A 16,121-nucleotide genomic window follows, 5' to 3' on the forward strand; every position below is an offset into this window, starting at 1 on the left:
TATAGTATCTATTCTATCTATACTTTTTTATTATTTTATATTAGAATAAAAAGGTTCCTTTAACATATTTCATATTCTCAAATATGATACTAGAATCCATAAAGCCAAAGTAAAATCTGTACAGTACCATAAGACAAAAAAGAAATTTTTACAGTGTTATTATATATAATTTAAGGATAAAACAATATTTTTCTCTTCTGGGTTTAAATCTTTAAACACAAGGAAGGAAACTTCTGGTAGTTTTAACAATTCTAGTAAGCGCTCAGTTTTAAAGCATTAGAAAAGCTGTCCTTGCAAGCAAGGTACATGAACGATCTATTCATGTTACATTTCTTTTCTTCCACAGGGTTCTTTGCTGCTGATGTGCCTTCAGTAAAGTGCAGACATGGCCTCTGCAGATGCTGACTTAGCCTGTTTTGGGGAGGCTGCTCCTTACCTCCGAAAATCGGAAAAGGAGAGAATTGAGGCCCAGAACAAACCTTTCGATGCCAAGACATCTGTCTTTGTGGTACATCCCAAAGAATCCTTTGTGAAAGGCAAAATTGAGAGCAGGGAATCGGGCAAAGTCACTGTCAAGACTGAAGGGGGAGAGGTGAGTCAAAAACAAGGCTCAAGAACAACATTTGATCCCCACTTTGAGCTTTTAGGTGACACATGTGGATCTTTCTGTTTTCTTGGCAGACCCTGACTGTGAAAGAAGATCAAATCTTCTCCATGAACCCTCCCAAGTATGACAAAATCGAGGACATGGCCATGATGACCCACCTCCACGAACCCGCCGTGCTGTACAACCTCAAAGAGCGTTACGCAGCCTGGATGATCTACGTAAGTGGCAGCAGCAGCTTCCTCTGGGCAGCCTCAGGAGCTGCTGGGCCAGGCTCAGGGGAAGCCAACGTGCTGTGTCCCTTCCTCACAGACCTACTCGGGTCTCTTCTGCGTCACTGTCAACCCCTACAAGTGGCTGCCGGTGTACAACCCCGAGGTGGTGTTGGCCTACCGAGGCAAGAAGCGCCAGGAGGCCCCTCCACACATCTTCTCCATCTCTGACAACGCCTATCAGTTCATGCTGACTGGTGAGTTCCATGATTTTCTTTAAAATCACTTGGCTGTAAACACTCACAAAGGAGAAAAAGTCCCTTAATCGCAAAGTAGTTAATAGTGTTGTGAGGGTGCATGCTCTCTTGTCATTGGAAATGATGAAGACTTCCCTTTGGTTGAAGAGAATCAGGTTAGAGATCATTTAGTCAAACCTGACATCCACACGTTCATTCAAACGGGATGCACCTGCAAGTGCTGAGGGAACTGCAGGACATCATATCTTGTCCTCTGTCATTCACCTTGGAATGGGCAATGCAGTCAGGAGATCTGTGTGAGGACTGGAAGAAAACAAATGTCACAAGTCTTTAAAAAAGGCAAAAGGAAGATCCAAGGAACTACAGGCATGTCAGCCTCACCTGAGTGTTGGAATGGCTAATCCTGGAGGCTATCTCTAAGAATGCAGAATACAAGAAGTTGATCAGGAGTAATCAGCATTGATTCACCAAAGGGAAATTATGCTTAGCCAACTTGATTTCTTTCTACAATGGGATAACTGCATCAAGACATGAGGGGAAAGCATTGGATATTGTCTACCTGGATTTCAGCAAGGGTTTTGATGCTGTTTCTCATGATATCCTCATAAGCAAACTCAGGGAGTGAGGGCTGGACAAGTGGATGGTGAACTGGATTGAAAATTGGTCTGAATGGCAGGTCTCAAAGGGCTTGTTCTGGGCCTTCAACTGTTCAACATTTCTTTAAATAACGTGGAAGTGATGAAAATATTTCTGATTTGACTGAGTTCTTAAGGTCAGCAAAAATGAAGTCTAATAATGAAGAATTTCAGGGGGACCTTATTACATTAAGTACTTATTCAGTGAAGTTGCAAGAAATTTTTGTGAACAGGAGTGTGAAACAAATGCCACTGGGGGAAAAACCCTCATTGCTAACAATTTTTATAAGTGTCTTCTAATACTGCTTCAAAATTTTGTCTCAAGGATCATAAATATACAAAATAAAAAGCTGAAACCTGAAGATCACTGAGCAAGAAATAGAGACCAAAACAGAAAGCATTACTATGCGCAAGGGGTATCTGCACCTGGTGTGTTGTATGCATTTCAGGCTTCCTTCTTCACAAAAAAATGTAGTAAAGTGGAACAGGTCAAGAGGAAGATGAAAAGGTTTCCCAAACGTAGGACAGGCTGTGCTGGTAGCTCTAGAAAGAAGATTTTTATTACTTTATAAAATTATGCATGACAAAGATAAGATGAATAGAAAAGACAGAGTACATGATGAAACAAGCTCAACACCAGGAACATATTTTTTCCTTTCTCATTGAGTGATTCAAAAATGGAGCATAACAATGGAACACAAAAATAAGTGAGCATGGATTAAGAAAGCAAACAGATGAAATTGCGGGAAACAAACTCAGCTCAAGCTATTGAAAAGAGATACATTAATTCTAGCTCTGGAAGTACCAAAATTTCAGTATTATAGAGCAGACTATGCTGATAAAGGTTCCTACATGTTTATGATGTTCCTGTAATTTTATTTCATCAAAAACTAATTGGAAACCAACATAAAAACAATTTAGAGAGTCTTGTGGACTGATCAGGAGTGGTTGTTCCTATGTAATAAACTTTATGAGAAGCACATGCTCCAGTTCAATTCAGCTTACTCATAGACTATTTAATCAGTAACTCTACAAAACTAATCTTTAGTTGGAATCATTTTCATACACAAAATGAACAGTATGACATGAAGGGACTATCCAGAAAAAGAACTGCATATGTGCTACACCAGACACCATAAGAGGGTTGAGATGTCAGCTTCCCACCTGCAGCTGGGAATATGAAAATATTCAAAACGGGTGAAGGCATATGGGCTTATGAAAGATATCAGCTGCCTATTGCAAGTGCATAAATAATAATATTTTCTTTTCTGCCTTGTTCACAGATCGGGAGAACCAGTCCATCCTGATCACGTACGTACACCCCCTGCGCGGGTCCCTGCGGGGCTGCCCGGTGCCAGGGCACCTCCTGCCTGACCACGCACCCTCTGCTTCTCTCTTGCCTTTGGCAGCGGAGAATCCGGGGCCGGGAAGACTGTGAACACAAAGCGTGTCATCCAGTACTTTGCAACAATTGCAGCCAGTGGAGAGAAGAAGAAGGAGGATAAGTCATCAGGCAAAATGCAGGTGAGTGAGGAAGGACAGACGGAATGCTTGGCCTGTCATTGCTCTCTCAACCAAACAGAGTCACTGAATAATTATGTCCCTGCAGGGAACACTTGAGGATCAAATCATCAGCGCCAACCCACTGCTGGAGGCCTTTGGAAACGCCAAGACCGTGAGGAACGACAACTCCTCACGCTTTGTGAGTTTTTGCTTTGCATAAGATCTCCCCCCATCATGGCAGCACACACGATGCCTGAGCAGTTCTTCCTGCAAAGGAGATGTCAGCAGAACACTTCCAGGCTGACCTGCTGCTGCTGCTTCTGCTTAACAGGGCAAATTCATCAGAATCCACTTTGGTGCCACAGGCAAACTGGCTTCTGCTGACATTGAAACTTGTAAGAGAGTCTCCTGGATTGCTCCCATCCCTTCCTAAATTCCCACATCCAGGTACATTCTCAGAAGGTTCTAACTCTTTCTACCATCCTTGCCAGATCTGCTGGAGAAGTCCAGAGTCACTTTCCAACTCCAGGCGGAAAGGAGCTACCACATCTTTTATCAAATCATGTCCAACAAGAAGCCAGAGCTAATTGGTAGGAAGGAGCATTATGGCTTTTTGGGGTTGATCACTGAGGAACAGTTCCCTCTCTCACCTGACTGGAAAAGTAAACCTATGCCTTGCCTCTTCCTCTTTGCAGACATGCTCCTCATTACCACCAACCCCTATGATTTCCACTATGTGAGTCAAGGGGAGGTCACTGTCCCCAGCATTGATGACCAGGAGGAGTTGATGGCCACAGATGTAAGTAACCCAGCAACAAGGTCCCTACTGGGCATGTCTTGAGGGTGACATCTCTGACCCACTGAGGACACATTTTTTAAGTCATTATTTTGACTGCAGAGTGCCATTGACATCCTGGGCTTCACTGCAGATGAGAAAACAGCCATCTACAAGCTGACAGGGGCTGTCATGCACTATGGGAACCTGAAGTTCAAGCAGAAACAACGAGAGGAGCAGGCAGAGCCTGATGGCACCGAAGGTAGCAGCAAGTTCAGGGGCTGATTTGTGCTAAGCCCTTCTCTGCCTCCAGAGGCAATATGTTAGCCTCCAGAGGCACACTGCAGTTGCCCAAGTCTCCACATAAAACACTGAGAAATCCTTTTTTGCCCCTGGTCCATCTAACTGCAGAGGCGCTTGCCTAGTCACGAGAAGTTCCATTATTCTATCCAATGGTGGCTCCCCAAAATCATGCTGCCTGAAAGCAGGAACTTAAATTTTAACACAGAATATCCATCTTTCTCTCTTGAAAACTTCCAAGCACTAAGACAACCTGAGGGGCAATTGTGTTTTTGATGAAATAAGTCCTGCAAGCTGTGCTACCCAGAAATCCCCTTCCCACAGAAAGAGAATGTGCCTTGCCTTATGTCCTGCTAGAGGCTTTTGTTTTTCTTCTGGGAAATTCAAGGTCCAAGCTCTTCCTATCCAAGCCATACTTGTTCTTGCTTTCAAAGACGACCACCCATAGTGTCCAGAATTTGCATTGCCTTCTGTATGGGATGAGATAAATGTTCTTCCATTCCTAGAACAGGAACAGCAAAGTTGTTCACAATACCTGAATTCTAGAGATTGTCCATAAACAAATGCTTTTCTCTCTCCCTCCACCTCTAGTGGCTGACAAGGCTGCCTACCTAACGGGCCTAAACTCCGCTGAATTTCTCAAGGCCTTGTGTTACCCCCGAGTCAAGGTTGGGAATGAATACGTGACCAAAGGTCAAAACGTGACACAGGTAACATCTGACAGTTGAAAATGCACAACTTCAAGGAGAATGTGCACATTTTTCTTTGCCCCTCAGAGGTATCTCCAGTCCTGTCTCCTCTGCTCTAGGTGAACAATGCAGTGGGTGCACTGGCAAAGGCAATGTTTGAGAAGATGTTCCTGTGGATGGTTGTTCGCATCAACCAGCAGCTGGACACGAAGCAGCCCAGGCAGTACTTCATTGGTGTCCTGGACATTGCTGGCTTTGAGATTTTTGATGTAAGGAGCAAGGGTTTGACACCACAGTCAAGCGATGGGCAGGGAAGGGTCAGGAGGACTCAGAAACACATAGAGGACTAAGGCTCACACAGCTATGGGCCAAGGGTTGGAAGCTCTTTTTAAGGCAGTGTCTGGGCAAGTTCACAGCATGTTTCCTGTTCTGTCAATGCAGCGATGATGCAAGGACTTCTGTGTCAGAGCACAAAAATGCCCAGATTATTGTTCTGAGGCCAGGGAAATGTTTGGGTGGGACACTGAGGTGGTTTCTAGCATCCAGTACCTCACAGAACTGACACCATGGAGCTACTGAGCTTACCAAAGACTTGCAGCTGAGTAGCACAGTGAAAAATATTTGTAACTTTTGGCTTGATTTGTGAAGTAATAATGAAAATATTCTTCAAGGACAGTGGGTGTTAGATTAGAAACACATGGTATAGTAGGGTTGGGACTGTTGTTTCAACTTCAAACAGCCTTAGGAGAATGGCAGCAAAGGCCTGTGGGTTTTGGCACGCCTTGAGAACCTGTGCACCTTTCCTTGCTTTGGGCAGTTCAACAGCTTTGAGCAGCTGTGCATCAACTTCACCAATGAGAAACTGCAACAGTTCTTCAACCACCACATGTTCGTGCTGGAGCAGGAGGAGTACAAGAAGGAGGGGATTGAATGGACATTCATTGACTTTGGGATGGACCTGGCTGCCTGCATTGAGCTCATTGAGAAGGTACCTTTCTCTTGCATGTATATGATGGCTGTTCAAATTCCGTGATGTTTCTGAGGTACAGTCAGATTCAAAGTCCACAGACAAATTTGAGAAATAAATATCATATCACCTGACATCCCCAAACTACAGAGCCCCTTGTAGCTGTTTTCCCCATATATTTCTCTTTATCATTGCTCCCCCAATTCTACAATCAATTCTCATGTGAACTGGACAGCCATTCCTACCAGTTCAATGATGATAGAGTGCAGGGAGGCAAGGGATGGCAGAAATAAACTCCTTGACTGAGAACAAATCCTGGTAAACCCAGGCTTTCATGCAGACTTTTATGTTCATAGCACATGCTTCTTGTTATTGTCATAGAGTCACAGAATGGTTTGGGTTGGAAGGGGTGATAAAGAACATTTTGTTCCAATCCCTTACCATGGTGAGGGAACTCCTTCCACTAGACCAGGCAGGTGAACATCCCAACCAAAGTGAGATTGAACATTTCCATTATAACCTTTCCTGTCATTTCTTGTGATTTCTCCCAGCCCATGGGCATTTTCTCCATCCTGGAAGAGGAGTGCATGTTCCCCAAGGCAACTGACACCTCTTTCAAGAACAAGCTCTATGACCAGCACCTGGGCAAGTCCAACAACTTCCAGAAGCCCAAGCCTGCCAAAGGCAAGGCTGAGGCCCACTTCTCCCTGGTGCACTACGCTGGCACAGTGGACTACAACATCACTGGGTGGCTGGAGAAGAACAAGGACCCTCTGAATGAAACTGTCATTGGGCTGTACCAGAAATCATCTGTGAAGACCCTGGCTTTACTCTTTGCCAACTATGGTGGAGCAGATGCTGGTCAGTTTTGTGGAAATTGTATTTTTATTGTGGAACAAAGTTTTCTTAGAGTTAAAGCTGCAAAGACTAAAAATATAAAGTGGCTTTGTGTTCTGTAGTATCCAGTAACAAATTGCCAATAATAAAAAAATGTTTCTTTTTCTTTTCTGTGACTTGCAGAGGCTAGTGGTGGTGGTGGTGGCAAGAAGGGAGGCAAGAAGAAGGGTTCTTCCTTCCAGACTGTCTCTGCTCTCTTCAGGGTAAGAGCAGAATTTATTTCCTCATTTAAATATCTTCTGAAATAAAATAGGAATTCAGTGAAATTGCAGTCAGAAGACAGGCCTGTAATTCACTAAGACTGATTCATATTTATACTCTTTTTACACCAACATAATCATGTATTTCGTACAGTTCAAGACCCAGAAAGAATCAGGTTTTTTTTATGCACATCATAGATAGGCATGAGGTCCTTACTAGATTAAACCTGAACTTTTCCTTGTAATCTCACAGGAGAATTTAAACAAGCTGATGGCTAACTTGAGAAGCACTCACCCCCATTTTGTAAGGTGCATCATCCCAAATGAAACTAAAACACCTGGTAAGTCAAACCAAGGGGAGGAAAGCTTGACCAGCAGAAGCTCTTCTCCTGAGTGTCAAATAGCAGGGTAGTCACTAATGGTGGTATTTGTCAGGTGCCATGGAGCACGAGCTGGTGCTGCACCAGCTGCGCTGTAACGGCGTGCTGGAAGGGATCAGGATTTGCAGGAAAGGCTTCCCCAGCAGAGTCCTCTATGCTGACTTCAAACAGAGGTAAGAGTCCTGCATTTCTGCCAATTCAGATCAAACTGAAGAGCCTGATCATCTTAACAATCTTTACATTTTACATTATCATGTTTTTTTGTGAATTGATGATTTATTTTATGCTGATTGTGAGGATTCACTTGGACTCTGAGTTAATGGTATGAATGGTTCTTGCTCTCTCTTGCAGTGTCTTTCAAGTCTTGCACTGTCTTCAAAGAATGCACTCTCTAATACATTCAGCCTTTGCTGAGTAGGCAGTGAGGTTCAATCACAGTGATGGTTTCAGAACTGTTGATTTGTTAATGTTCTGCTTTCTCCTACAGATACAGAGTACTTAATGCCAGTGCTATTCCAGAAGGTCAGTTTATGGATAACAAGAAGGCTTCAGAGAAGCTTCTTGGGTCCATTGATGTTGACCACACCCAGTACAGATTTGGTCACACCAAGGTAGAATGAAGTTCTGTATTTAAATACAGTGCGCCCCAGTAATGCACTACCCAACACTGATGTACTACAATCTTGCCTTTCTTAAGGTATTCTTCAAAGCTGGACTGATAGGTGTGCTAGAGGAGATGAGAGATGAGAAACTGGCAGAGATTATGACCATGATACAAGCCAGGTGCAGAGGCTTCCTGATGAGAGTGGAGTACCAGAGAATGGTGGAGCGGAGGTAGGTACTTCTCACTCATTTGTTATGTTCTAATGGTAGCTGGCTAATTGAGTCAAAATTGACTGAACACAGGATATTCAATAACCATGTGGATTTGTTTTCAGGGACTCCATCTTCTGCATCCAGTACAATGTTCGTTCATTCATGAATGTCAAACACTGGCCATGGATGAAGCTGTTCTTCAAGATCAAGCCCTTGCTGAAGAGTGCAGAGTCTGAGAAGGAGATGGCCAACATGAAACAGGAGTTTGAGAAAACCAAGGAAGAGCTTGCAAAGTCTGAGGCAAAGCGGAAGGAGCTTGAGGAGAAAATGGTGGCCTTGGTGCAGGAGAAAAATGACCTGCAGCTCCAAGTGCAGGCTGTGAGTACCACTGTTCATTTCCCCCTGGAAAAAGAATGATATACTGTCAGAATGCTTCTTGTCCTGCAAAGAGACTCACAGGAATGAATGGGTGGAAGAAAACAGTCTAAATCACATACTCTGAGGCACTCTAATGTTGAGTAAGCAGGAACTGGGCCTTAGTGAGAGTCCTGGCAGACTCATATGGCACTTACCATTCCTATTGTCTGAGGAAAGAGCCTTGTAACACCAGCCAATGTGTATTGAACTGTGGAGAACTTGGAGCTGGAAGAGAAATAATTTTCAAAACAGTGTTTCTGTTTAACACTGTAAAAGCAAACCTGAGAAAGACATACTTTTCCTCCAAATTCAATTAGGAAAAAAAATTTGACCAAAGAAAACAAATCTTTCTCCACTAAAGTATTCTCATAAAGCTTCTATTGCTCAAATACTATGAAGATTAATAATCAATTAAATGGAAGCAGCTATTGCGTATTTTTTCCATGAGGAAAATACTCCAAGGCATTCTTCCTCCTGCAACTAGGAACTGAAGAAACCCGTATTCCATTCTGCTTGAGGGTGGTATGAGGCAGTCTCATACCACTGGGAACCCTGGGAGACATATTTAGGAAGCACAAAAACTTTGGAGTAAATATTAATTCCAAATGAAAAGGTTTCCCAGTAGACAACACTCAAGATCCTTCTGTTGCAGGAGTTGAAGGTCAGGTTCAGCTGTTTCTCAGTAATAAAAGAGGCAGAGCAGATAAAGTTCAAAATATTAGAACCCACAAATTTCTGTCTACCCACCAGGAAGCAGATAGCTTGGCTGATGCTGAGGAAAGGTGTGACCAGCTCATCAAAACCAAAATCCAGCTGGAAGCCAAAATTAAGGAGGTGACTGAAAGGGCTGAAGAAGAAGAGGAAATTAATGCTGAATTGACAGCCAAGAAGAGGAAGCTGGAGGATGAATGTTCAGAGCTGAAGAAAGATATTGATGACCTTGAGCTAACACTGGCCAAGGTGGAGAAGGAAAAACATGCCACTGAAAACAAGGTAAAGCACAGGGGTCAAAAAGTTGGTCGAAAAGTCAAAGTTTCTGTGAGCAAAAGAACAACCCAAGGACATGTTACCTTTTAAACATATGAAAACATGTAACCTGTAACATATGTAAACATGTTGCCTTTTAAACACATGTTACCTTTTAAACATATCATAGGCCTGACCTAAGAAGTGAAAGGAAAAGCACATCTGACTAAGCACAGCAGAGGGAAAATTTAGCTAATAAGCCAGCCTGTTTTCCACTGAATTTTGACAATTGCTCTTGTTTTTAGGTGAAAAACCTGACTGAGGAGATGGCAGCTTTGGATGAGACCATTGCCAAGCTGACAAAAGAAAAGAAAGCCCTCCAAGAGGCCCATCAGCAGACCCTGGATGACCTGCAGGTAGAGGAAGACAAAGTCAATACTCTGACCAAAGCCAAGACCAAGCTGGAACAGCAAGTGGATGATGTAAGCACACAGACAGAGAGCAGGAACAGGACAGGTATGGAGTCCAGCCTGGCTGGCAGAGCCCTGATGGTCTTGTTGTGTTTAGCTGGAAGGGTCCCTGGAGCAAGAGAAGAAACTGCGCATGGACCTGGAGAGAGCTAAGAGGAAACTGGAAGGAGACCTGAAGCTGGCCCAGGACAGCATCATGGATTTGGAGAATGATAAGCAGCAGCTGGATGAGAAACTGAAGAAGTAAGTGTGGCTCTGGGACTCCTGAGTGCTGGGCTGCAGCACTTGTCTCTTTTCTTTGAGCTCTAACACGGTTCACTTGGCCCAAAGGAAAGACTTTGAGATCAGCCAGATCCAGAGCAAGATCGAGGATGAACAAGCCCTGGGCATGCAATTTCAGAAGAAGATCAAGGAGCTGCAGGCAAGTCTCTGTTCCTCCCCCTGCCTTGCTCAGGCTCAGCTCAGGCAGGAAGAGGGCACGGGTGTGAAGGGTCCCTGGTGTTCTGCAGGCCCGTATTGAGGAGCTGGAGGAGGAAATTGAGGCAGAGCGAACCTCTCGCGCTAAAGCAGAGAAGCATCGCGCTGACCTGTCCAGGGAGCTGGAGGAGATCAGCGAGCGCCTGGAAGAAGCAGGAGGTGCCACAGCAGCTCAGGTGGAGATGAACAAGAAGCGTGAGGCAGAATTCCAGAAGATGCGCCGTGACCTGGAAGAGGCCACGCTGCAGCACGAAGCCACGGCTTCCGCCCTGCGCAAGAAGCACGCGGACAGCACAGCTGAGCTGGGCGAGCAGATCGACAACCTGCAACGCGTGAAGCAGAAGCTGGAGAAGGAGAAGAGTGAGCTGAAGATGGAGATTGACGACTTGGCCAGCAACATGGAGTCTGTCTCCAAAGCCAAGGTATGGAGTTGCAGGAGAAAATGCTCGCAGGAACAAAGTGTGGCACAAAAGCCGCCTCTTCCACACACATTCCCAGAAACAAAATCCCGACTGTGATAACAACAAGGCAGAGTGCAGACCATCATTTCTTTTCCTTTCCCATGTTTCCTAGGCCAATCTAGAGAAGATGTGCCGCACACTGGAAGATCAGCTGAGTGAGCTTAAAACGAAGGAGGAGCAGAATCAGCGCATGATCAACGACCTCAATACGCAAAGAGCTCGTCTGCAGACAGAGTCAGGTGAGACATCCTCCTCCCCAAAGTTCAATGGCAGGACCTGCATGGCCTGAGCGAGCCAGAGAGTACAAGGTGGCAGCTGGTATGAGCTCTCCAGGCCGTTCCAGGTTATGTGGCTTTACAGGCAGAAATTGTCATAGGAGGAACAATCTACTTCCTTTTTTCCCTTTCCCTTTCCAGGTGAATATTCCCGCCAGGTGGAGGAGAAAGATGCTCTGATTTCTCAGCTGTCTAGGGGCAAGCAAGGATTTACCCAACAGATTGAGGAACTGAAGAGACATCTAGAGGAAGAAATCAAGGTCTGGAAGTACCCTACTCTCCACAGCCAACATCACCCCCAAAAGCATTTATAGAATCCTGTCTGACACTCAACTGCTTCAGTGTTCCTTCCCTAAACACACACAGGACTGGAGGGAACAGCACTAATGCACAGCCCCTCACTCTTCCAGTAGACAGGGAAGGAAGCACTATGCTGTATGTGCTGGAGGAAGTCATCCACATGAGATTCTTCCATGAGATTCTGATAATCTCCTCTAAGACAGGATTCAGCCACACATGTCAGAACATATATACCAACAGCAGATTACAATCCCAAGTGTCAATAATGCTTCCTGATGCTCCAGAAAGTGTCAATGAGGGCTTCACCAGCTCCAAGCTCTACATTTGCCCAATTAGAGTCTCATTCCAATTTCACTTTCAAGTTCACATTGAAGAGGCATTTAAAGACAAGTATTCAAGTTAACCAAACCCAATATCCCTACAGGCCAAGAACGCCCTGGCCCACGCCCTGCAGTCCGCTCGCCACGACTGTGACTTGCTCCGGGAACAATATGAGGAGGAGCAGGAGGCCAAGGGGGAGCTGCAGCGAGCCCTGTCCAAGGCCAATGGCGAAGTGGCCCAGTGGAGAACCAAATACGAGACGGACGCGATTCAGCGCACGGAGGAGCTCGAGGAGGCCAAGTACGTGGGGAAGCAGGATGGCAATTGACTGGAGAGGACCAAAACTGGTCAAGGGAATTTGGAATCTCTGGGAGTGGGTTAAGACAAGGGTGGGACAAAGGCAAGGATATAGTGTATTTGTAAAAAATGGGAGAGCGGGGGGACACAGCAAAGGATCAATCCTTACATAGCTGTGAAATTGCTTGCCTAAAAAAACCTCAAAATGACAAACCTGCCCTCTTATGACATTGCAGAACTGATGCCCTTCCAAGCCCTTCCAATGTACAACTTTGCTTGTCTCCTCCCAGGAAGAAGCTGGCCCAGCGCCTGCAGGATGCAGAGGAACATGTTGAGGCTGTCAATGCCAAATGTGCCTCCCTGGAAAAGACAAAGCAGAGGCTGCAGAATGAAGTGGAGGACCTGATGATTGACGTGGAGAGATCCAATGCTGCCTGCGCTGCTCTGGATAAGAAGCAGAAGAACTTTGACAAGGTCTTTTGGCCTCCAGCACCAGCACTCCTGGCCAGAGCACGGCCCCGTGATGGCCACAGCCCTACTCACAGCCCGTTTCTCTGCAGATCCTGGCAGAATGGAAGCAGAAGTATGAGGAAACGCAGGCTGAGCTGGAGGCCTCACAGAAGGAGTCGCGCTCTCTGAGCACGGAGCTGTTCAAGATGAAGAATGCCTATGAGGAGTCCTTGGACCACCTGGAAACAATGAAGCGGGAGAACAAGAACTTGCAGCGTAAGTCCCTCTGCTCCTCACTGGCCTTTCTCACTCTCAGCCAGCACCACCATTGTTCATGGGTCTGTGCCTGCAGGTCTGCAGGGATGCCTGTCACCTGGGTGGGACAGGGCCCTTCCCATTCTGCTCTGTGCCTGACCATGCCATTGATCTTTGTTCCCACAGAGGAGATTTCCGACCTCACGGAGCAGATTGCAGAGGGAGGAAAGGCAATTCATGAGCTGGAGAAAGTCAAAAAGCAGGTTGAGCAGGAGAAATCGGAACTGCAAGCCTCCCTGGAGGAAGCTGAGGTACAGACAATGCTAATAAATTATGTCCCACCAAGAGTATGGGTGTAGTCCTTTGGAGAGAGAAGAGGAAAGCAAACTTACCTTTAATGTGGACCTGCGTAAAAGATTACTTAGAAAGTAAGACACTCTTTGTGTTGAATTGTCCAGGCCTCCCTGGAACATGAGGAGGGGAAGATCCTGCGCCTGCAGCTTGAGCTCAACCAAGTGAAGTCTGAGATTGACAGGAAGATAGCAGAGAAAGACGAGGAGATTGACCAGATGAAGAGGAACCACCTCAGAATTGTGGACTCCATGCAGAGCACCCTGGATGCTGAGATCAGGAGCAGGAATGAAGCCCTGAGGCTGAAGAAGAAGATGGAGGGAGACCTGAATGAAATGGAGATCCAACTGAGCCATGCCAACCGCCAGGCTGCAGAGGCACAGAAGAACCTGAGGAACACCCAGGCTGTGCTCAAGGTCCATTCAGCTGAGCTACAGAAAGAGAAAAGAGATCCCTGACATTTCTGCCACTCAACCGCCACTGATGCCTTGTAATTTCCCTTGTGTCTCTTTCCAGGACACTCAGCTGCACTTGGATGATGCTCTCAGGACACAGGATGACCTGAAGGAGCAGGTGGCCATGGTGGAGCGCAGAGCAAACCTGCTGCAGGCTGAAGTTGAGGAGCTCCGGGCAGCCCTGGAGCAGACGGAGCGGTCGAGGAAATTGGCTGAGCAGGAGCTCCTGGATGCCACTGAGCGTGCCCAGCTCCTCCACACCCAGGTCAGGCAATGCTGGAAATGATTGTCATTCACAAGTGATAACAAAGGCTTAAATTGTTATTCATCTTGTAAGTGATTACTGTGTAAACATTTGAAGAAGTGGCTGCAATATGTCCTCTCCAGCCAGCTCTCAATATCTGGTTTACTGCTCCAGTGCTAAAGAAATCTCTTGCACTAAAGACTTTCCTAAACTCTAGCTGTACTTTCAGGCCTTGATGTGGAGGCATTTGGTCTGACAGTAGCAATCCTGTCTTTTTGGTTGCACAGAACACCAGCCTGATCAACACCAAGAAGAAGCTGGAGACGGACATTTCCCAGATCCAGGGTGAAATGGAGGATACCATCCAGGAAGCCCGCAATGCTGAGGAGAAGGCCAAGAAGGCCATCACAGATGTGAGTTGGGCACTCCTGGCATTGCTGAGGATGAATGTACTCTCCCCAAAATATCTCCAGCCCCAAAATGGCTTTGACCTTTTGCTCTGATCAGGCGGCCATGATGGCAGAAGAGCTGAAGAAGGAGCAGGACACCAGTGCCCACCTGGAGAGGATGAAGAAGAACCTGGACCAGACGGTGAAGGACCTGCAGCACCGCCTGGAAGAGGCTGAGCAGCTGGCACTGAAGGGAGGGAAGAAGCAGATCCAGAAGCTGGAGGCCAGGGTGTGTAGGGCTGGGGCTGTGCGTGAGTGAGCGTGTCCTTGGAGAGACATTGGCAGGGAAGCTGCAGGGATGGGCTTGTCCTTGCAGGTGCGGGAGCTGGAAGGGGAGGTTGATGCTGAGCAGAAGCGCAGCGCTGAAGCCGTGAAGGGCGTGCGCAAGTACGAGCGGAGGGTGAAGGAACTCACCTACCAGGTAAGGCAGGAGCTCTCCTGCTCTCACAGGCCTTTCTCACAGTGAGTCACATTTTGCACACACCATCCCCAAGGGGAATTGTTAACCTCACATGGTGCAGAACCAAGAATTGACTCTCTTTCCTGTTTGTCAAACACTCTAGTCTGAGGAAGACAGGAAGAATGTCCTCAGGCTGCAGGATCTGGTGGACAAGCTGCAAATGAAAGTGAAATCCTACAAGAGACAAGCTGAGGAGGCTGTAAGTATTGCTTGGAGAAAGGGGAAATGCCACATTCCATTGGTGCAGGACACACATTGAATGAGGCTGAATACCAGGAGAGCGGTATGAAAGAAACTCCCGCGACACAACTGTCTTGGCCTTGCTTTGCTCTTGTGTCATGAGGACTTGGTGAGCTCTGGGCACCCTGCGGTCAGGGACAATCATTAAGTGAAGTTCTGCAGCCTGTTTCACACAGGAGACCAGAGTAAACAAACCCAGGGGCCACACCCACTGACTTACAAGTTCTGCATGTCTGCCAATAATCAGCAGCAGAAGACTGCAGGGTCTTCTTAACCCAATAACTCATACAGAAATGTAGTGTAAGAGTAAGTATAGAAATGATAAATTGAAGTCATGAAATTGCTCCTCACTTGTGACACTGTTCTGGTGGTGCTTGTCCCAGTAAGGACAAGCTCCTGATAAGGGGAGGATGAGGAGCTCTGTGTGAGGCTGGTGTGTGAGCAGTGGTGGGAGGGGGTTGGATATTTGCAGCCCCATAAGGCTGACTTGCAGCAGGAGTGAAAGCCTTGCCCTGTGCTCCTGAGCCCTGATTCCCTCTCCTCTCACAGGAGGAGCTGTCCAATGTCAACCTCTCCAAGTTCCGCAAGATCCAGCACGAGCTGGAGGAAGCCGAGGAGCGGGCTGACATTGCAGAGTCACAGGTCAACAAGCTCCGAGCCAAGAGCCGGGACATTCATGGCAAGAAGATAGAAGAGGAAGAGTGAGGATGTCATGAGGCATCAAAGTGACCTGAGGGCTGCACAAAATGTGAACCCTTTCTTTCTGCATTTGTGTTTTTAACTGTTTTAGTGTTTATAGAATAAATACCATAGATTCCTTGTGTGCATACCATGAGCAGAACTTTTCATTTCTTTCTGGTTTTATTGGTTAGACCTTTATTACCATTTTTGTTGCTGTTTTGCACAGTTTTGTCTTGCAATCTCTGTGTACCTGTCACAATGCAGCCTTTTTGTCATCTAGTTCCTGACTACTTATCCCTTCTTTTTTTCTTAGTGAC

At 46.2% G+C, this 16,121-nt stretch overlaps 1 protein-coding gene across 1 annotated transcript; it reads left to right on the forward strand.

The window, feature by feature from the left end:
* Positions 1-371: 371 nt before the first annotated feature.
* On the forward strand, positions 372-15,887 carry LOC128797848 (myosin heavy chain, skeletal muscle, adult-like). Its single transcript, XM_053960752.1, has 38 exons — positions 372-592; positions 682-825; positions 917-1,073; positions 2,992-3,019; positions 3,118-3,232; positions 3,318-3,410; positions 3,543-3,606; positions 3,703-3,801; positions 3,907-4,010; positions 4,110-4,248; positions 4,878-4,996; positions 5,095-5,244; positions 5,793-5,963; positions 6,494-6,803; positions 6,963-7,042; positions 7,293-7,380; positions 7,475-7,592; positions 7,907-8,030; positions 8,117-8,253; positions 8,358-8,613; positions 9,403-9,645; positions 9,924-10,100; positions 10,186-10,331; positions 10,419-10,509; positions 10,598-10,987; positions 11,139-11,265; positions 11,443-11,561; positions 12,026-12,222; positions 12,510-12,693; positions 12,780-12,945; positions 13,111-13,235; positions 13,383-13,691; positions 13,792-13,995; positions 14,262-14,387; positions 14,482-14,652; positions 14,740-14,844; positions 14,987-15,082; positions 15,673-15,887. Exons 1-38 carry the CDS (start codon positions 386-388, stop codon positions 15,826-15,828), a joined length of 5,835 nt encoding a protein of 1,944 aa, XP_053816727.1. The 5' UTR covers positions 372-385; the 3' UTR covers positions 15,829-15,887.
* Positions 15,888-16,121: the final 234 nt, after the last annotated feature.

The sequence above is a fragment of the Vidua chalybeata genome, chromosome 19, assembly GCF_026979565.1.
Source record: "Vidua chalybeata isolate OUT-0048 chromosome 19, bVidCha1 merged haplotype, whole genome shotgun sequence".
NCBI lineage: Eukaryota > Metazoa > Chordata > Aves > Passeriformes > Viduidae > Vidua > Vidua chalybeata.